We start from the raw sequence: 21,919 nt of genomic DNA on the forward strand, positions 1-21,919 counted from the left end.
TATGAGAACAAAGACCACAAAATTTTATGTCATTTTTCTCCTGTATAACAGTTTTAAGGTGCTTATGTTGGTGCTTTAGGAGACTTTTCCTATGGGGAAAAAAGGTCATGTCAATTATTTGTAACCTTTCTTCCACTTTTATTTCTTTAACCTTTTATTATCTGTAATATAATTGCCTCCTTAAAATTACTCAAAATCATAACTGGAAAACAAAGTTAAAAATATATCTGAATCCTAACAATCTAAGTATAGATTTCATTAACAGTACGGGCTGATCTAGTAAATATAGGTCATGGGAAGAATAACAAGAATAAAAGTAAGCCAGAATAATGATTACAAAATGGTCAAAGGACAACAAAGTTACAAGCAGGTGGAATCTGAAACACTACCTAATCTAATCCCCTTGTTTCTTTCATTTACAGATGAGAAAAATCTGAGGTCCCAAGAGGTAAAATTTCAAAGTTACAAAGCTCATTGAAAACAGAGGCAATACTAAAAGTCACGTCTCCTGACTCAAAATTTTGTAGTATTTAAAAAAATAACATAATGCATTTTTATATTAAGCATTAGGGAAAGAAATCTGCCAATTCAGAAAACAGAAAGTATGAAGCTCTTAAGTTTTTCTTTTAAGTCAATAAGCACAACACAATTAAGGAAGTATTTGCAAGTTAGCAATATAAACAAGCTGACTTATATAACAAAAACAACAATAATGTTCACCCTACTTCAGGAAATATGATAAAATAACAAACTTAAAAATATCACTGTTTTATAAATACTAAAGTTACTAGTAAATGGTAATTACCACAATAATGGAACACTGAATCTTCAAATTCTGAATTATTACAAAGTATAAAACTTATTTATCAGGGAAAACTGGTGACAGTAGCCAATAAAATGAGAATAAATTAAGAGCAATGCTAGCATACCAATGAAAATGTCCAAGAAAGGACACAATAGATTTTCTGAGATAACTGATCATTTAAAAAAATAACCTGAAGGGAACATTCTTTAATGCATTTAAAAAGACTGAACTACTCTCTTTTGTAGGAAGTAATGTACTGGTGTGGGATTTGACTAAAATATAAGTGACACTTTACTCTCATTTATCTTTATGGCAACAAAATTTTATTTTCTAAAAAGTCAGGGGCGCCTGGGTGGCTCAGTCGTTAAGCGTCTGCCTTCGGCTCAGGGCGTGATCCTGGCGTTATGGGATCGAGCCCCACATCAGGCTCCTCCGCTATGAGCCTGCTTCTTCCTCTCCCACTCCCCCTGCTTGTGTTCCCTCTCTCGCTGGCTGTCTCTATCTCTGTCAAATAAATAAATAAAATCTTAAAAAAAAAAAAGATTAAAAAAAATAAAATAAAAAAATAAAAATAAAAAGTTAGAGATCACAGAATAGGAACAATGCTTATTAACTTATATTAAATCTCTGCAAATCAACCAAATAGGAATGTCCAAGAAATGGCTGGTTTAGGTAGACCATAACATTTTCTTTCCTAGGAGATTTTGGACCTTGGGAGAAAATTATAATCCTATATCAGTTTGACTCTTAAAGAAGTATAGGATTAAAATTAAACTAGAAAAAAATCCCAGGAGACTGCATACAGATGAAGGGTAAGAGTTGCTTAGTCCTCCTATTCCTTTCCCCCTCACATCACTGGAACAAAAAAAGAAAACTAAATTATGAAGAGATGTCAACGTAATTCTTTTCATGTAAAATAGAAATGACACAAGAATAATGTATAAATGCGGCTACTGGGAAACAAATGAATTGAATGCAAATACTTTTTCTTATTTTAATCAGAAAAAGCATAAAAGACGTTTAGAAGAATCGTGAGTTCCTTTGTAAATCTAAGTTCCATAAACATGCTCTTTTGTGTGTTGATGTGTGGAAAAGAATGGAGAAATCCTTACTTTATGTAGGTTTAAAAAATTATATATACAAACATACAAACAATTAAGATAATGTTACAACTTAAAATTTAAAGTTTCACCATGATGAATATCAAGTTACCATTACTACCTTTTTAAAATTTGTTATTAATCAGAAAGAATTAGGCACATGAAAGTTCTCAGAAAAAAAGCTATAGGGCCTACACTCCTCTTTGTATTTTTCTTGTAAGTTTCAATGAAGTCAATTTATATAATTCCATATCAAAAGAAAAATATAATAGAGATCCCCAAATTTCTGTTGAGAGTGACCTACAAATTTAACTGTATAAATTTGAGAGCATACTCTGGTATACATATACTAAAGAGCTAACACAATTTAAGGACATAGCTACTCTTGAAAAAGAACCTCATTTTTAAAAGGTTAATTGGATTGTTGATTCAAAGATTATACCACATGAATACTGGTCTAATTGCCTATTTTGTTGTTGCTGCTAAATACTACTGAAGACCATATCCTTGTTTTCTATAACCCCCAAGTTCTAACTAAAACAAATAATATCGTAGAGCAATTTACAGGTTACAGAGCATGATAATACATGTTATCTCATTTGATCCTTACAACCAAAGTCCAGTGAGGTAGGTTTTGGGACCAAAAATTACCTTATCCTCATTTTATACTGAAGAGATGGGAGACTAAATGACCTGTCCTGCTCACATTGTAATTATGGGTCTCTGAATCCGAAGCCTAATGGAATTATCAGTGCAGGAGACTATGTAAGTCATCCAAATGACAATATGTAAATATACCTTTGGCATGTCGAAAGCAGTATATCAACATAATGAAATTTGGTATGTTATTGTTTTCTAAGCTCTGGCCAATGATCCACTAAAAACTTTTTTTAAGTAGTTCCTTTTATATCACGTGGATATAAAGATAGCTACAACTTGTTATATCCAGCTCTTATCACAGAGAAACTAATGAGGTAGGCTAAAACATAGTACATTTTTCTAGTTTAAAGAGATTCTTAGAATTTTCATACATCAGCTCTAAGCAGAAAATCATTACTAATAAAGGTTTGCTTGAATATTCATTTACCCAACTAGTATACAAAGATCTAACTTCACATAAAACCAACAAGAGCTTAAATACTTTTAAGAATTGCTATTCACCTTTTAAAACTAATGAGGTGTTGGTACAAGTTTGTGTATGTATTTCTTGTTTATTACTTGCCACATGTTATTCTGGTAAAGCAGAGACTTCATTTCACTCAATTTAAATTTGGATCCTTCAAATTCCTTTGAGGTGAGATTCTCACTACTAAGGCTAAAAGTGAGTTTTATAATGTGAGTAGTTCATTCATAAATATTTATTGAAAAACATACTATATGTATTAAGCCCTTTGCTAGTTGTTATTAATCAAATGTTGTTTGAAACCAATTATTGTTTTGAACTTAATATTATCTTTTGCTTTAATTATTGAATAAATTGAACAGTATTGGTGAAATTGAAGTACTTTTTGAAAGCCTCTTGATTATATATTAACATTTTAGAGAGAACTATTATTTTCTCAGTTGTCAGCTGTACAAATAAAATACTAAACATTATCACATGCCAATCAAAACACAAATTAAAGTTAAACATATGGTAAGAAAGCTGTCCCAACTTGTTCCAGTTGGTTTAAGGGAACTGAGACTTTGAAACTGATGGTTTGCCATAGTTCTTTAACTGTTTCTTGAAAAAAAATTCTTAATTTAAAGCACCAGTTTGATAAATAACCTGACCCAAACTAAATACTGTTATCTAAAACAATGCATTGATGATATGAAGTAAATTTTGTGGAGCAAAATTAAGATACTGAAAGTAACTGAAAGGTCAACATAGCATTTACATATACACCAACAGTGAGTTTAACAAAGAAGATAAAATGAGTATCTAAAAAACAGGGAGCACAAAGTTAAGATTTTCATAGGGATGTGCACTTAACTGTCTACGCTTGGCCTACTTGTACAAGAAAATCAATTAACATTTTGGCAATTGATTATATAATGCAGATGGCGACGGATTACAACATCTTTGAGCTCAAACTGGCACCTTCTATTTTAACTTCTTATTTTTGTTTCCGAATGTTTGTTTTGGTCCTCTCATGCTGTTCTCAGGAGAGATTCTCAGAAAAAAAAGCATATGAATGACGGAGTTATTGTATAAATGAGTTGTTTTAAGTTTGGCCTTCAGAGGAAAGGTTTACTAATTGTCAGTTATGAGGGAATTCAGACTCTGCCTATCCAGTAGTAACTCCAGTTCCAAGGAGAAAGACAAGGAGGACAGAGGAAAAAGAAAAATCCTTTGGGGCTAACTGTTCAAATATGTTCTATAAAGAGTTAATCATAAACAATAAGATATATGTACTTTGAAAAAGTATGATAGACAAATTATTATCAGAAAACTGATTTTTGTACTTGATGAAAGCCTTTTTTTCCTAACACCTAATTTCCTGGTATTTTTTATTTTAAAGGAGAGGAAAAAAGTACACATGAATTAAACACATGTCAAGGAATGTACTATAGTAGCCCTCAAACAAATCTCTTAAATCCTTAATAATCTTAATCCCTTATATTTCATAATGCTTTACAGTTTTCAAAGGGCTTTCATATGATTTTTCATGTGATCTCCATTGGACAGCTTTGTGAGGTAGGTACTTATCTTCTATCTTCATTTATAAACAAGGGAACTGAGGCTCAGAGAAGTTTACCTGCTAAAGGTGACAAAACTGGCATATGGCAAAGCCAGGCCTCTCTAGAGTCTTGGAATATTTTCCAAAGTGTGATTCTTGGATTACCTGCATTAAGAATCACCTGTAGTATTTTTAGAACTACAGACTTTAAAGTCCTACCACCTTTGACTCACTAAGAATCTTTAGGAGTGGGGCCCCAAATTCCACATTTTATAATGGACAATAAAGTGAAGAACAATTGTATATCAAGTAATGATACAAAAATACAACATTGAGTACAGCTAGATATTTATGTGATATAATACGACGACATCAGCTCATTATCAGGGCACGTTAGTTCGAAATGGCCTGCAGTCTGGCTGCAGATTAGAATCACCTAGAAACCTTCTTAAAAAAAACAAACTACCGATTCTCCTCTGAATGAGAGGAAGGTGTTGAGCATCAGAGGTGCCACAAGTGATTCTCATCTATAGTCAGGGCTGAGGACCACGTGTCTAAATACGCTTCTCTATAAAACACATCCGGCATTTTCCACAATTTTTTTCCCTTCTGATCAATTTCATGCCTAATAAAGTTTGCAGTTTTTATTGTAAATTATTTAAACAGTACACGACAAAATGTCAGACATTTTTGAATTGATATTGGTAAGACTAAAAGATTATACTTCACAGCAAGACTAATCATGCTTCATTTAGTTACAATGATTTCAAATACCTCAATCACCACTTTGGACTTAGGTTATATATATTTCAACTGTAAAAAAAAAAAAAAAAAAAAAAAAAAAAGATGATCCAGAATCTGAAAACAAGAATATGGGGCAAAAAGCTGTAGCCTAGTGGCTACTGGGCAATGCAAATGCAGACAATCAAGTCACTGACAGGAGGGGCCTGGGTACCAAGATCTGGTGGCTTTGGCAAGATCACATCTCACTGCAGAAAAATACAACAATGACTATACAGAAAACATTTTGTCATTTTGTAATTGTGGTTCCCACAAAAAAGTTTATAATGTGTGATGCTTGTCTTATTACATGCCTCCATGAAACAGATCTGAACACGAAGTTCTCTGTGAATCAATACTACTACATGGGAAAAGATGCCTATAAATTAAACTTCTTCCACCATGCATATGGTTAAGTTATAAAAACACAGCCAGTAAAAGTAATATTTACAAAAGTAATAAAGACAGCACAATTATAGAGAAAAAATGTCCATCTCCGCCTTTTATTCCATTGCTAATCCTAATCCTGTATGTCTCTGGATGAAGATTATATTGATAGAATTTTTAAAGAGCCTTCAGTAGACTATTCGGATTCTTCTGCTGATCTTATATCCTGTTAGCTAAAATACCCTTGCTGATTTATCAAATTCTCCTACAGTTTAAAAACATAGTTCTTTTTCACTTAGTGGAAAGAAAACTACAAAGTCCAACTATTCATCTGAGAAACAAACCTTGCATAGAAAATTTCCTTAATTTTGAAATTTTGTTTTATTAATACAACTACCAGAATGTTATCTCACAACTAATTGATATTATATGAAAGTTCACTACAAAGCAGTCACCACACATTTAGGGTTTTTCTAAATATAAAATAAGTGGGTTTATAAAAATGCTTACCAGACAAATAATTCTCTCTTCATAACCTAGAAATAAGAGTTACTTATGTGATGATATAATTATTAGCATTTTTGATGCCTTGACATTCCAAGTTTGATGCAATATAAAAAGCATAAATTTACTTTTCCAATGGACACAATCTGCACCTGACTGAAAGCATGGTAACAGTGAGTTACAGCAATCAGTCATGCAAAGGCAAAGACTAAAATCTGCTTTTTAAATAGCACACGTTTTCCACCTTCGGACAATTTAAGCACTGGTTCCATCTTCTTCAATAACCCGATTCATGCTGGTACCATGTGTGATGTGAGTCATAGGATTATTACTGAGGTCTCTGATGCTGCTATGTCGTGACTGTTCATTGAGCCGATGAGAACTGCTGTGCCTGGAGTGATCCGTCAGTCGTGACATGCTGCCGTGAGGTAATCTCTCTTCCATTCCTCTGTAACTGCAGGGAGTATACCTAACATACAAGAGTTTATTTTGAAGCAGGTAACAGAACACACCAGAAAACTAAGAATTGTCATGAAAATGCCTCATTATGTAAAATGATTAGGAAACCAACAAGTGAAAAAGTAACAACCAACTTTTGATGATTACAGTAATTTCAAAAAGTAGACTTACTCACATGATTGACCAGAAAGGGTTGAAACCCATCTCATTAAATTCAGAATTAAGGTTTTATTCCTTGCAAAGGGACAGAAGCTAAGGTTAAATAGAGCTGACTGATACAGAACTATATGCTAAGTATGGATACTTTCCTTATTCAAATGAATTTTGGGTTATGAGGTGTGTTCTGGCAGAGGAGGAACAATAGAAGAAATACAGCATTGTCTCAGGGAGTCCATAAGGCTGGTTATAATTAGTAGTACAACAAACTCAAATTTTACTGAAAGACTAGGGTTGAAAGAGGGACCATATGAAATTAGAGGAGATATTACTGTAACCTAAAAAAAAAAAAGGTGAATGAATTGTCAGGCAATGACAGTATGTGCCAACAACTTCTTTCTAGATAGCCCAGTTAACAGTTGAACAACTACCTGTAAATGTCTTAATTACTTTTCATTAGGGCTTGAGGCTATGAAGATGCTATTTCATAAAAGCTACATCTACCTAAATATTCTAGTAACATTCTCATAACATTTGTAACCTATGTTCCAGATAAAGCAAATTCTCTCTTTACCCCTAGCCCAAGACCCAGCTTTTGAGAAGCACAATGTATGTGAACTGGGCTGCACTGCGTATTGCATGCAGGCAGTCTTCTCTCCATCATGTGCTTATCTTGAAGACAACAGTGGGAGCATCAGAGATAAGAAAACACACATTAACATACACCTCTTTGTAAAAAAGTAACTTAGGATAACGAAGCTAAAAAAATGTACCTGAATATAATTTGTAACTTTAATTAATATATATTAAATTTTACTTGAATATTGCTAAAATTAAAAAGGATATAGTAGGCCATTCCTTTTTAAAATAGTCATCAGGGGAGCCTGCGTGGCTCAGTTGGTTGAGCGTCTGACTCTTGGTTTTGGCTCAGGTCGTGATCTCAGGGTCATGAGATCAGCCCTGCATGGGGTTCCACGCTGGGCATGGGGTTCCACGCTGGGCATGGAGTCTGCTTAAGATTTTCTCTCTCTCCCTCTACCCCTCCCCCCACACCCTCCCCTGCTCACATGTGTGCTTGTTCTATTGCTAAAATAAATAAATAAAATAAAATAAACTTTTTAAAATGGTCATCAAAAGAATGAATCATAAGCAGCTGAGGACCTATTGGCTGTCAAAATCATTCATCATTTCTTCATAATAATTACAAATTTCATGGCTCAATGTAAATCATTTATAAAATTTAAAGATTTTAAAGACTGATTCATAAACTACTGAGGTGAACTAGTTTTATAGAAGTGCTTGTCAAATGTTTCCATCAGATCACAGAGTTTAAAAATTGAGAAGCCCTGGGGTGCCTGGGTATCTCAGTGGGTTAAGCGTCTGCCTTCAGCTCAGGTCATGATTCCAGGATTCTGGATGGGCCAGCTACAGGCTCCCTCTTCCTCTGCCCCTCCCCTCAGCTCATGATTTCTCTTTCTCTCTTAAATAAATAAAATTTAAAAAAAAAAACTGAGAAGTCCTTTTATTTATTTTTTATTTTTATTAAACGACTTATCCATTTATTTTAGGGAGAAAGAATGAGAGAGCACACAGTGGGGGAAGGGGCAGAGGGAGAGAAGCAGACTCCCTGATGAGTGTGGAGTCCCCACATGGCTTGATCCCATGAACCCAAGATCATTACCTATTTGGTAAAATAATTACACTGCAAATGAAAATATTTCAGAATGAGTTTATTATTCTAGTTAATAATTATTATTTTGCATCATGACATCATGATTATTGCCCTAAATTGAGTGAAAGATTTCTCCAAATATAATTTGCCAGGTAATTTGGAGATTTTTCACTTCTCAAATGACTTCATAAGCATCTATTTCAAATAAATATGGCAAATGAAAAAAGCAAAGTATGATACAGTTTAATGAATGATATTAAAGTAATTAAAAAATAAAAACAAATGATTATTTAAAAATATGAATTGGGTATTTTCTAAAATAAAACCTAAATCTTTGAGTTTAACAAGACTCAAAAGATAGTTTTCATAGAAAAAAATTACTATATTGAGTTATGTTGATTTATTTAAGTGAAATATAAGGTTATCCACAAAATTCTAGAATATGAACAATCTGCCCATGGATAATTAGGAATCAACAACACAGAAAAATAAATTTAATTATAGTGTTTAATCTCAACTGTATATATGGGAATTACCAAATTTACTTCTCTTTTGCCAGTCATGTAAACCACTGTGACTGGGGCACCTGGGTGGCACAATCGGCTAAGTGTCTGACTCTTGGTTTTGGCTCAGGTCATGATCTCAGAGTCATGACATCGGACTCCCCACATCGGACTCCACATTCAGCGTGGACTCTGCTTAAGACTTCCTCTTCCTCCCTCTCCCATTGCCCCTCCCCCCCGCTCTTTCTCTCTCAAAATAAATAAATTACTTAAAAAAAACCCAACACTGTGACCATCTACTTTAATACACAATATAAAAATGTACATTAATTTTAATATAAGCTTAGGCAAAATGATAGGAATGGTTAATTTGCTGAAAAGATAATATGGTGTATTCCAAAGTCAAAATGAAAGAAACTTAGATGATTTAATCTTTTTGATTCTTTATACTAGTTGCTGCCATTAATATAAATAATTGAATTCATTTTGGTTTAACCAGTATATCATTCTATTCATTCCCTAGCTTTCCCTTGTCATGTCACCTACTTACCACCTAATCACTCATTCCCAAACCTCCACCTACCTACTCATCCACTTCCTTTTCTACCCATCCTCTAATGTAACTAACAATTACTTATTCTTTGAAGTTGACATACATGTGTAGGTGTATTTGCCTCAGTCTATTTTATTTCATGGAGCACTGAGATCAATAATTACCCTCAATAATTAGAGTGAATACTGAGAAGCAGGGGTGTGTGTGTGTGTGTGTGTGTGATTTCATAATCAGATACCATGAGATAATGAAAAAACAATGGCCAAAAGACAGTGTTAACATAAAAATTTAAAAACTGACAGATAAGAAAGAAATCTCCATGAGATGGTTTCTGGAATTATGAAAACCCCTATTTAGACTTTTAGGTTCAACATAGTTTCAGAATCTTTCAGATCTGCTCTGACATTCTAGCTATGGCAGAGGGCCTTACAGTATGAGTATTCACGTACCACACAGAACACCCTTAGTAGACTGTCATTTTAGTTCTGGGCCCTGAATTCCTGGGAAATGCCCACATTTTTCTTTTCTTTTCTTTTCTTTTCTTTTCTTTTCTTTTCTTTTCTTCTCCTTTTCCCTTTCCTTTCCTTTTCCCTTTCCTTCCCCTTCTTTTCCTCCCTCCCTCCCTCCCTTCCCTTTTCCTTTTCCCTTTCCTTCCCCTTCCTTTTCCTTCCTTCCTTCCTTCCTTCCTTCCTTCCTTCCTCCCTCCCTCCCTCTCTCTCTCTCTCTTTCTTTCTTTCTTTCTTTCTTTCTTTCCTCTCTACACCCCACATGGGGCTCAAACTCATAAACCCAAGATCAAGAGTTGCATGCTCTACCGACTGAGCCAGCCAGGCACCCCTAAATGCCCACATTATTTCTAAAGTCATTAGTTACTCAACAGATTTGTCTCTCAATAGGTAGACAGACAAATATATAGACAGTGATATATGCCTAGCACTATGCTAAGTATTGTGGGGAAATACAGAGATGTCCATCACCTAGTTCTCATTCTCCAGAAGTTACAAACTTAGCTGAGAAAAGACAGCTGTACGGAAAATAGGTCAAAACCCAAAAAATGATTAAAAAGCAATGAACTGCCATGGATATGGGAATTAAGCAGACCTTAAAGGATGGGTATGATTTTGATTAAGCAGAGAGGTAGGAAAGACCATTATAGGAAGTCATAATCTATCCTCTGGTTTTCATAACACTATACTTTTATAGATTCCTTCATATGTCAATAAGCATTTTCTTTGAATCACATTCTGGCTATTCTTCCTGTGTTTTCATTACTTTAAGTATTTAATATTTTTTTTAAAGATTTTATTTCTTATTTATTTGACAGAGATAGAGACAGCCAGCGAGAGGGGGAACACAAGTAGAGGTAGTGGGAGAGGAAGAAGCAGGCTCATAAGAGAGGAAGAAGCAGGCTCATAGCGGAGGAGCCTGATGTGGGGCTTGATCCCAGAACGCCGGGATCACGCCCTGAGCCGAAGGCAGACGCTTAACCGCTGTGCCACCCAGGTGCCCCTCATTACTTTAAGTATTTAAACCAAGGTCTCATTCTTGGTCTGTTCTTTTTTTATTATGTTCCAAGTAATCTCATCTCATAATTTTAATTATCAATTACCTTATATTAGTGATTACAAACTTTCTTATCTAAACTCCAGTTCCATTTAGATTACAGATGCTGAAATACTCTATAGTTCATTGCCTTCAGAAATTCTCTACTCAATATGAATTTATCTTTTATTACCATTCATTCACCCTATATATTTCCTCTAAGATATTTTCATGGGCCAATCTGATCTTTCCCTTATAAAGTTCTACAACATCAATCATCTTTAACACTCACTGTTTTAATTATATGCTGACTTGCACTATTGTGTAATTGGCTTTTAGGTAAATATGTCTTATCTTTCCTATAAGATTATGCTCCTAGGGGCACCTGGGTGGCTCAGCAGGTTGAGCATCTGCCTTCAGCTCACGTCATGATCCTGGGGTCCTGTGGTCTTGGGATCGAGCCCTGCGTCAGGCTCCCTGCTCAGCAGGGAGCCTACTTCTCCCTCTCCCCCTGCCGCTCCCTCTGCTTGTGCTCTCTGTCAAATAAATGGGTAAAATCTTAAAAAAAAAAAAAAAAACTTATGCTCCTACAATGCAGAAATTATGCCTTACCTTTCTTCTATATAACTATACATAGAATACCACATGCACAGGAGGTATATTATAAATAATTGTTCATTCCTTAATGAAAAGGATGAGGTTAATAATGTCAAATGTCAAATAATGCTGAGAGTTAGTTCACAGAGGGTGGTGTTCACAAAACACATTCTAAAAGACTCTTAGAGCCCCTCTCTCCTTATGAGTATTTTAAGATAGGACCCATAAATTATTGCAGAAACTTTCCAACTGGAATTACTTACAGTCTTCTCTCCTATGCTGTTTCAAAATGATCTTTCTAAAACACAAATCTGATTTTATTACCCCAAGGCTTCAAGTCCTTTAATAGCTTCTTATTTCTATCAGGAAAAAAATCCAAACTCTTCAGCATGTTTCATCTGCCCAAGCATATATACTATGCTCTAGCTATCCTCTGGTACATAACTGCCTGTATGTCCTTCTTGCTTTCACATACTTTGTTTCCCTGTCTTTAATTTCAACTGCCTCTTCTGCATCCTATTCAAAGTAGAAATCCTGCTTGTGGAGTTTTCTATGACTTTTAATAATAAGTTAAATGGTTTTCTTCTCTGGGATCTCAAAGCATTTTGTATATGATTTTATTGTATCCATTAAAGTGCATTATAATTGTCTACTCTTCTGTCTTCCATCTCTGTGTCCCCAACACTTAGAAGAGTGCTTCTCATATAGGAGTGTTGAATGGAAGGAAAACGGCAAAAAAATGAAAGGATCTTTGAATGTGGTTAAAAAACAGGTCATTGGTGATGTTAGAAAGCACAGTTTAGGTGGGTAAGAAGAAAAAAAAGACTGGATATATACAAAATGAAGGATGGAATAGGTAGAAAGAAAATATTCAACATATTTCAAAAATCTGGAAGAAAAGAAAAAAGAAATGGATAAAAGAGAAAAAATACCATGAGGAAAGACTGCTATTTTTTTTAAAACACAGATAGGTGACTGAGTTAGAAGGCAAAAGAAAGTAATCTGAGAGAAAAAAACAGAAGGTTTAAAAAGAATAAGTATAGAAATCGTATCCTACACTCAGAGGATAGAGAAGACAGAGAAAAAGGCTGGAATGAGACTGGAAGAATATAAGACAGTTGTCGAAACAGATGTTTTAAAGTGAGCTTAGAATACTTTCCATTTCAGGCATTTTCATTCTTTAAGTTTCCCAAACTAGAAATCTTGAAAACAAAAACCCCAAAACCAACCAAACAAAAACACTTTGGCATATTCTTTCTATCCAGCTATTATTAATCTTTAACCAACCATAACTTCTTCTTTGTACCTATATTTCAAATCAGCTCTCTTTTCCCCTGCCACTACTCTCCTACCTAATAAGCCTTCACCAACTCTCAACTGAATTATTGCAAAGCTCCTACGAAGTTTCTAATTCTAGTGTCACCTTCATCAAATTTAACAAGAAAACACATCCAGCCCTCTCAAACATTCTCTGTGAAGCTTTCTCTGATCCCATCCCTGACCAGATTCACTCCCTCCTCCATGCTACTACTGCTTCTACAAACCAGGGGTTGGCCAACTCTGGCCCCTTTCCTATTTTTATAAATAACGTTTAGTTGATAAGTAAATGAAGTTTAATTGGAAAAGCCATCCCCATTCTGACTGTACATATTTATGGCTGTTTTCATGCTACAGTGGCAGAAACGAATAGTTACAACAGAGACCATATGATCCACAAAGCCTAAAATATTTACTATGTGGCTTTTTAGAGAAAAAGTTTACCAACTTCTAGACTCTACAACGATACTTATATTTTACCTCACTTGTTCACTTACAATAATAATAGAAGTTGATATCAGCTACTTACTGAGATAAGCACTGTTCCAAGCAATTACACATATTATCTCAATTACTCTTTAAAACACTTTTTTTCTTTTTAAAGATTTTATTTATTTATTTGACAGAGAGAGTGTGAGAGTGACCACAGCAGGGGGAAGGGCAGAGGGAGAAGGAGAGAGAAGCAGACTCCTTGCTGAGCAGGAAGCCCAACATGGGGCGTGATCCCAGGACCCTGAGATCATGACCTAGCCAAAGGCACACGCTTAACCGACTGAGTCACCCAGGCACCCCTTTATAACATCCCTAAAGGGGCAGATATTCCTATTTCCATTTTACAAATGAGGAAACAGGATTTTCATTCCAGACCCCATGTTTTTAACTACAACACTAATACTGACTACACTCACTTTGAGTTTGTTAAGAACACAGATCATGCCTAAATCATCTTATTCCCAGAGCCTAGCACAGTGCTTGACATAGTGTATATTACATAATTGTTTGCTAAATTAATCTTACTAACATATCCACCTTCATCCTGGCCTTCTCCCTGCTCTATATGCTACGATGCCTCCATATTTGTTACTGCATCAGGTCTAAACCTCTAAACTCCTCTGACTGGCTTTAAGACTGACCATAACCCAGGGCAACTGTACCTAGCAAAGTTCAAAAAGCTTATTTATGTTCAACTTCTTCTAGGAGTTTTATGGTTTTGGGTCTCACATTTGGTCTTTAATTCATTTTGAATTTACTTTTGTGTATGGTGCAAGAAAGTGATGGTGGTTTCATTCTTTTGCATGTTATTGTCCAGTTTTCCCAACATCATTTGTTGAAGAGACTGTCTTTTACCCATTGTATATTCTTGCCTCCTTTGTTGTTGATTAATTGACCATATTATGTGTGGGTTTATTTTTGGACTCTTTATTCTGTTCCATTGATTTATGTGTCTATTTTTGTGCTAATACCATCTTCTTTTGATTAGTACAGCTTTGTAGTATATCTTGAAATCTGGGATTGTGATACCTCCAACTTTGTTCTTTCTCAAGACTGCTTTGGCTATGTGGAGTCTTTTGTAGTTCCATACAAATTTTAGGATTACTTGTTTTTGTTCTGTGAAAAATGCTGTTGGTATTTTGACAGAGATTGCCTTAAATCTGCATATTGTTTTGGGCAGTACAGACATTTGAACAATATTGGTTCTTCTAATCCTTAAGCATGGACTATCATTCCATTTGTTGTGTCATCTTCAATTAATTTCATTAATGTTTTATAGTTTCTGGAGTATAGATCTTTTGCCTCTTTGGTTAAATTTATTTTCAGGTACTTTATTATTTTTGGTGTAGTTGCAAATGAGATTGTTTCCTGAATTTCTTTTTCTGCTGCTTCATTATTAGTGTACAGAAATGCAACAGATTTCTGTATATTAATTTTGTATCGTGTGACTTTACCAAATTCATCTATCAGTTCTAATAGTTTTCTGGTGGGAGTCTTTAGGGTTTTCTACATATAGTATCATGTCATCTGTAAAAATAGTGCAAGTTTTACTTCTTCAGTAGCAATTTGGAGCCTTTGAACATAGGCAGTAATCTCTCTGACATCGGCCATAGAAACATTTTTCTAGATATGTCTCCTCAGGCAAGGGAAACAAGAGCAAAATTAAACTACTAGGACTACACCAAAATAAAAGGCTTTTGCACAGTGAAGGAAACTGTCAACAAACAACAAGGCAACCTACTGAATGGGAGAAGATATTTGCAAATGATATATCCAATAAGGGGTTAATATCCAAAATATTTAAATAACTTATACAACTCAACACTAGAAAAACAAATAATCCAATTAAAAGATGAGCAGAGCACCTGATTAGACATTTTTCCAAAGAGGACATACAGATGGCCAACAGACACATGAAAAGATGCTCAACATCACTAATCATCAGGGAAGTACAAATCAAAACCACAATGAGATATCAATATATACCTGTCAGAATGGCTAAAATAAAATAGACAAGAAATAACAAATGTTGGTGAAGATGTGGAGAAAAAGGAACCCTAGTGCATTATTGGTAGGAATGTGAACAGGTATAGCCTCTGTGGAAAACAGTATGGAGGTTCCTCAAAAAATTAAAAACAGAATTACCATACGGTCCAGTAATTCCAGTACGGGGTATGTACCCAAAGAAAACAAAAATATTAGTTTGAAAAGACATATGCCCTCCTATGTTTACTGTGGCATTATTTACAATAGTTAAGATATGGAAGCAACCCAACTGTCCATCCATACATGAATGGATAAAGAAGATAGGCTATATACAAAAAAAGGAAAATTATTCAGCCAAAAGAATGAGATCTTGCAATTGGTGACAATAGGGATAAATCTAGAAGGTAAAATGCTAAATGAAATAAGTCAGACGGAAAAAGACACCATATGATTTCACTCACATGTAGAATTTAAGAAGCAAAATAAACAAACAAAGAGAAAAGAGAGAAAAACAAAACAAAGAAAAGATTCCTAAATACAGAGAACTGGTTGCCCGAGGGGAGGTGGGTGGGAGGATGGGTGAAACAGATAAAGGAGATTAAGAGTATACTTTTTATGATGAGCACTGAGTATTGTATAGAATTGTTGAATAATTATATTGTACACCTGAAAGTAATATAACACTGTATGTTAATTATACTTCAATTAAAAACATTTTTTTAGATACAAATAGGGGCACCTGGGTGGCTTAGTCGTTAAGCCTCTGCCTTCGGCTCACGGCATGATCCCGGTGTTCTGGGATCGAGCCCCACATCAGGCTCCTCTGCTGGAAGCCTGTTTCTTCCTCTCCACTCCCCCTGCCTTGTGTTCCCTCTCTCACTGGCTGTCTCTATCTTTGTCAAATGAATAAATAAAATCTTAAAAAAAAAAAAAAAGATACAAATAATGTCCAACTTCTATTTCAGAATTAGCTACTCTCCCTTCTTAAGCTGTATGACTCTAATTCAACATATGAAATAAACTAAGCTAGCAATAAAACTCACCTGCCATCACGGGATCTGTGGAGACTGCCGTGGTAGCTGCTTACTTTGCTGTGGACACTCCCTGCTTTGCTTCTCTGATCATCCACCATAGCAAGCTGAGTTGAAGACGCATGTGTGGATGTTCCTTGAGTAGAAGTTCCTCTTGATTTTCTTATAATAGGAGTATTTGGATCCCTTAGAAGAGACTGAGCAAAATCAGGTTCCTGTAGTACCTGCCGGCTCTCATTCACTATCCTAGAAAATAAAATACTAAGTTTAAGATACAAACATCCCTATAGACCAATAAATGTGACACACTGACATTATTCTTGAAATTAATTGCTCTCCAAATAATGTCTTTAGGAGAGATATAAGGTAATATTGTTGACACAGGGAAGAATTTAACAAAGATCACGTCAATCTGTACTCTAAAGTGGTATGATAGAAAGAATCCTGTATTAGAATAAGGAAGTCTGAATTTTAGTTCAATAAATACATGATCTTAGGCAAGTCATTATCCCCCTTCCTTCATTTTCCTCATCTAGAAAGTTGAAGCTATACAATTTCATCATTTCTAAAAAGTCCCCTTCAATTAAAGAAATTTATGATTCTCAAGTACACGGAAATATTACAAAGATATTACAACAGAGAAATTTTTTTTGCACGGCTTATGGATGTATTGGAGGCCTCACTGTAGCACAGATACGTGTGTGTGTGTATATATACATATATATTTTCTTAAAGATTTATTTGAGAGAGAGCAAGAGAGCGAGTGCGCACACATGCATGCAGGGGGAGATGCAGAGGGAGAGAGAGAGAATCTTAAGCAGATTCCCCACTGAGTGTGGAGCCAGATGTGGGGCTCCATCCCACGACCCTGAGATCATGACCAGAGCTGAAATCAGGAATTGGATGCCCAACCGACTGAGCTACCCAGGTACCCCAACAGATATACTTTTCAACTTGTAAGAACAGTTTAGTTTTAAGGCCACAAGTTGGTTTTATGGTGAAACAGATGTTCAGTGCTAGAATAAACATGAGCGGTCACAATTGGAACAAAATGTATGAAAAATTAGTTTAAGCTAACATAAAATTAATTACCAGACATCTTAAAGGCTTAAGGAAAAAAATTTAAGGAGATGAATTATTGTCAAGAACAAAAGTTTTTAGGGGCGCCTGGGTGGCTCAGTCGTTGAGCGTCTGCCTTCGGCTCAGGGCGTGATCCCGGAGTCCTGGGATCGAGCCCCACATCAGGCTTCTCCGCTGGGAGCCTGCTTCTTCCTCTCCCACTCCCCCTGCTTGTGTTTCCTCTCTCATTGGCTGTCTCTCTCTGTCAAATAAATAAATAAAATCTTTAAAAAAAAAAAAAAAAAAAAGAACAAAAGTTTTTAACTGCTACGAAAAGGTTAAAAGCAGATAGATGTTTATGATAATGAACAAAGCAGTAATTAAATTGATAAAAGAGTCAGTTAAGTAGTCACAAAGATCAGAGTCTCAGTTTATATAAATGACTATGAGAATCAGAGGTTAAAGTTAAAATCAGATAAACAATTTCATGCAAAATAAAGCTCCAACATATATAGATTGGATCATACACCGAGAAAGAGCATATATTCTAAGTTTTCAGATTACAAAAGGATCTACTACTATTGTTTTTAGTGGTGAGGTAGAAGGGCTAAAGGAAGGCTAATACTTGGTGAGTACCCACATTGTGCCAAGTATCTTACATATACTCTCCTTTGATCCTTCTTAATAATGTTTTTATTATGGAGTTCAGTGTCCTAAGAGGGTATCTCCAAGAGGATATTATCTATTTATTGTGAATAGATACCTATTAAGAATAAATACTGTGATCTACATTTCATAGATGAAAAAACTGAGGTTTTAAAGGATTAGAGAACTTTCCAAAGTCACACAACAAAACCAACAGTCAAGGATCAAACGTAAGTTTAAATGGCTTAGGGGCACCTGGGTGGCTCAGTTGGTTAAGTGTTCAACTCTTGATTTCGACTCAGGTCATGACCTCAAGGCTGTGAGATCTCGCCCCACGTTGGGCTCCATGCTGGGTGTGGAGCCTGCTTGACGTTCTCTCTCTTCCTCTCCCTCTGCCCCCCCCCACGCTCTTGCACTCGCTCTTAAAAAATGGCTTAAAAGCCAAATATAATGATAAAATATAATGTTTATAATAAAATATTATATATACGTATGTATATAAACATATGTATATGTGTGTGTGTGTGTTTCCTCAAATCAAAGTGTCAAAAACAGGATAGAAGAATGAACAAATCAAAAACAGTTTTAAAAAAACCCAAAACAGTATATGTTTCTCTGTCATCAATGGCCCTAATCATATATTCATAGATCCCAACTTTATTTTCTAAACTTATTTTTTTAAGATTTTTTATTTATTTATTTGACAGAGGGAGAAAGCAAGAGAGCACAAGTATGGGGAGCAGCAGGCAGAAGGAGAGGGAGAAGCAGCTCCGCACTGAGCAGGGAGCCTGATGTGGGGCTTGATCCCAGAACTCTGGGATCATGACCTGAGCCAAAGGCAGACACCTACCTGACTGAGCCACCCAGGCACCCTAAACTTATTTTTAATGCTTGGTTCAAACTGACTTCTGGTCATGCCAAAAATTTAACCCACCTTCAAATGGTAAAAGGTCTGTCCCCTCATTTTACAGAGAAGAAAACAGAGAAATTAAGTGATATGATTTAGATAATTCCAAAAGAAGATTTCTAAAAATATTTCAATCAGTGCCAGAATTATTAGTATAAGCACAATCTTAAATGTGGCTTCACTTAGGGGGAAAACACTAATTCGATAGCACAATTTTAGAAACTAGTCTCTTTGTAGCATAGTACATGAGCAAAGGGGAGAGTCTAGAGTCAGACTGCTTGGGTCGGAATCTCAATTCTTTTTTTTTTTTTTTTTTAAAGATTTTTATTTATTTTTTTGACAGAGACAGACAGCCAGCGAGAGAGAACACAAGCAGGGGGAGTGGGAGAGGAAGAAGCAGGCTTCCAGTGGAGGAGCCTGATGTGGGGCTCGATCCCGGAACACCGGGATCGCGCCCTGAGCCGAAGGCAGACGCTTAACGACTGCGCCACCCAGGCGTCCCCCTGAATCTCAATTCTAGCAATCACTATGAAACCCTGATTCCATGCCTCAGTTTCCTTATCTGTAAAATGATCTCTCTTACAAGGCTGTTTGAAGCATTAAAGGGTTTAATAGTATATACAATGCTCAGAACAGTGCTTGGAGTATTAAACGTGCTCAATTAATTTGTAACCATTATTACAATTACTTTATAGTTATTTTTCAAAGGCTAAAGCAGGCAAATGCTAGAAATAGCTATGAGATGCTCACACTCTTTAGCTCAGAATAAGGAGCTGCCACGCTAGCCCAGGGCACAGTCCTGGCTTGTAGGATCACACTTTGTTAGGTGGGGATCCATGATCATAGAAAACCAGATAGAAGCGTCTTGGGAGTTCTAACCAGTTTCAAAAGGATCCTGGCCCAATCAGAATCCCCCAAATAACTAGGATGATGCCCCATAAGAGTAGCTTGGGTTTAGTACCATCTAGAATTTCCAATATAACGCAATTATAGAATTGTTTGTGTATGGTCCAGAGATGACCAGGAATGTTTAAAACAAGCTCTTTCCTCAGCATTATCTTTTAGTGTGATTAAAATATATGTAAAAATGTCAGAGACTACACAGATAAATCGCAGTAAATCCAACAAGGACGGATATTCCATGAAAGCAGGAACGTGGCCTATTTGATTGCCACTGCATCCCTGGTATCACAACGTTAGTTCGTGGCACATAGTAAGCATTCTATAAAGACTTCCTTAAAAAATGAATGCCCAGGGAAATACATTTTTGTTGTTGTTAAGTAACTCTTATTCCCTTCTTGCCTTCTGTGCTCAATGAAACTCTTATTTCAAGGAGAAATGCATCATCTGATATCCCTAGTAGGAGCCTTAGATACAGTAGTAGTAGTAGTAGTAGTAGTAGTAGTAGTAGTAGTAAGAAATGCACATTTTAAAATTGGGATTATTTTGTCTCAGTCTGATCTGTGTAACAGAAATGGCTAATTACTGGTACTTTAGAAAATACAAATTTTGATAATAGGGCATTTTAATTGTATGGGAAAAGTACATTAACCCATATAAGGCACAACATTTTAAATATAACCTTAAGAGTTTTATAGGCTATCCCCCAAAACCCATTTTCCATGGACTTTAGTTTAAGAAAATCATAAGTATATAGACTCTGCTAACTTAGAATTTGAGAGAATTCAGGTATAGTGTCTATGTGAGATTTAAAATGAGTAAAAAATCATTTGTTCCTTTATGAATATTGCAGGTTCTTGCTTTCTTTCGCTCCATGATTAAAGATTCCGTAAATATGCTCTCAAGAGACAGCTTTGGCAAGTCTTATATTTTATCATGACACTTCAATATGCAGTGTGGCCAACTATGAATTTCAATAATTTCTTTAATGCATTTCATTATCATTTTATAATGCATTTAATACCATTTTTCTATTTTGGATTTAATGTGTACTTTATCGTAATGGAATAACATGTTATCTCTTCACATAATTTCTGGTATACTTGGAAGAACAATGGGCAATTGGAAAGGGAAGTCTAACCAAATACCTGTGTCATTTTGGCCAAAGCATTTACTCTCTCTGTGCTCAGTTTTCTTATCTGTAACAGAAATAATACATACCAACCCTCACAGGAATATGGAGAAGATCAAGTAATAATATATATAAAAGCATTAATTTGTTTTTAATTTTAAGAAAATTATAATTCAAATTTTTCAAAATAAGGTCAGCTTTCCCTCAAATATTCTCAGTTAGAAAGGTACAGACCTTAAGCCTGGTTCTACTTGGCTATCTTCTCAGAATCAACTTTTAGCTTTTAATTAACACATGCTACTGTGCTAATCATAACTGGTAGTAACCAAGGTTACAAACACGTTGAAACACATCCTCCAAATCCAAAGTGTTTTCACATAAGCAATACAAAGATTTTATGTGAATGTGAGGTTTGTGAACATTGTGATAATTTCAACTTACTCTTTTTTCCTACGACCGTGAAAAAAACTGGCCCATTCAAAGCATGTCTTTTTGCTTCCAACCCAAAAAATGGAGGGAATACCAACTATGAGAGCCATCAGGTATTTCATCAGAAAGAGAATCAGGTCTGGACGACTCATTTGAGTAACCTACAAGAAGGGAAAGAAAAATATCTTAAATACATAAAAAAAAAACTTTCTATCAAAGGTCATTATAAATCTTTTAAATAAACAATAATAAAGTAATTCTACAAACTTGGTATTTTCACTAAACAGTTCTATAGTTCTT

At 35.3% G+C, this 21,919-nt stretch overlaps 1 protein-coding gene across 2 annotated transcripts in view; it reads right to left on the reverse strand.

Moving 5' to 3' along the window:
• Window positions 1-6,099: 6,099 nt before the first annotated feature.
• The window catches only part of FZD3 (frizzled class receptor 3), an 85,472-nt gene continuing 69,652 nt past the window's right edge, over window positions 6,100-21,919 (reverse strand). For both annotated transcript variants that reach the window (XM_026518921.4, XM_057310191.1), the window contains 3 exons: window positions 21,632-21,780; window positions 16,560-16,793; window positions 6,100-6,708 (listed from right to left, as the gene is read on the reverse strand). In XM_026518921.4, the coding sequence (XP_026374706.1) occupies window positions 6,495-6,708; window positions 16,560-16,793; window positions 21,632-21,780 (597 nt within the window). In that variant the 3' untranslated portion in view covers window positions 6,100-6,494. The remainder of the gene's footprint in view (window positions 6,709-16,559; window positions 16,794-21,631; window positions 21,781-21,919) is intronic.

Source organism: Ursus arctos, unplaced genomic scaffold (assembly GCF_023065955.2).
Source record: "Ursus arctos isolate Adak ecotype North America unplaced genomic scaffold, UrsArc2.0 scaffold_11, whole genome shotgun sequence".
NCBI classification, from domain to species: Eukaryota; Metazoa; Chordata; class Mammalia; order Carnivora; family Ursidae; genus Ursus; species Ursus arctos.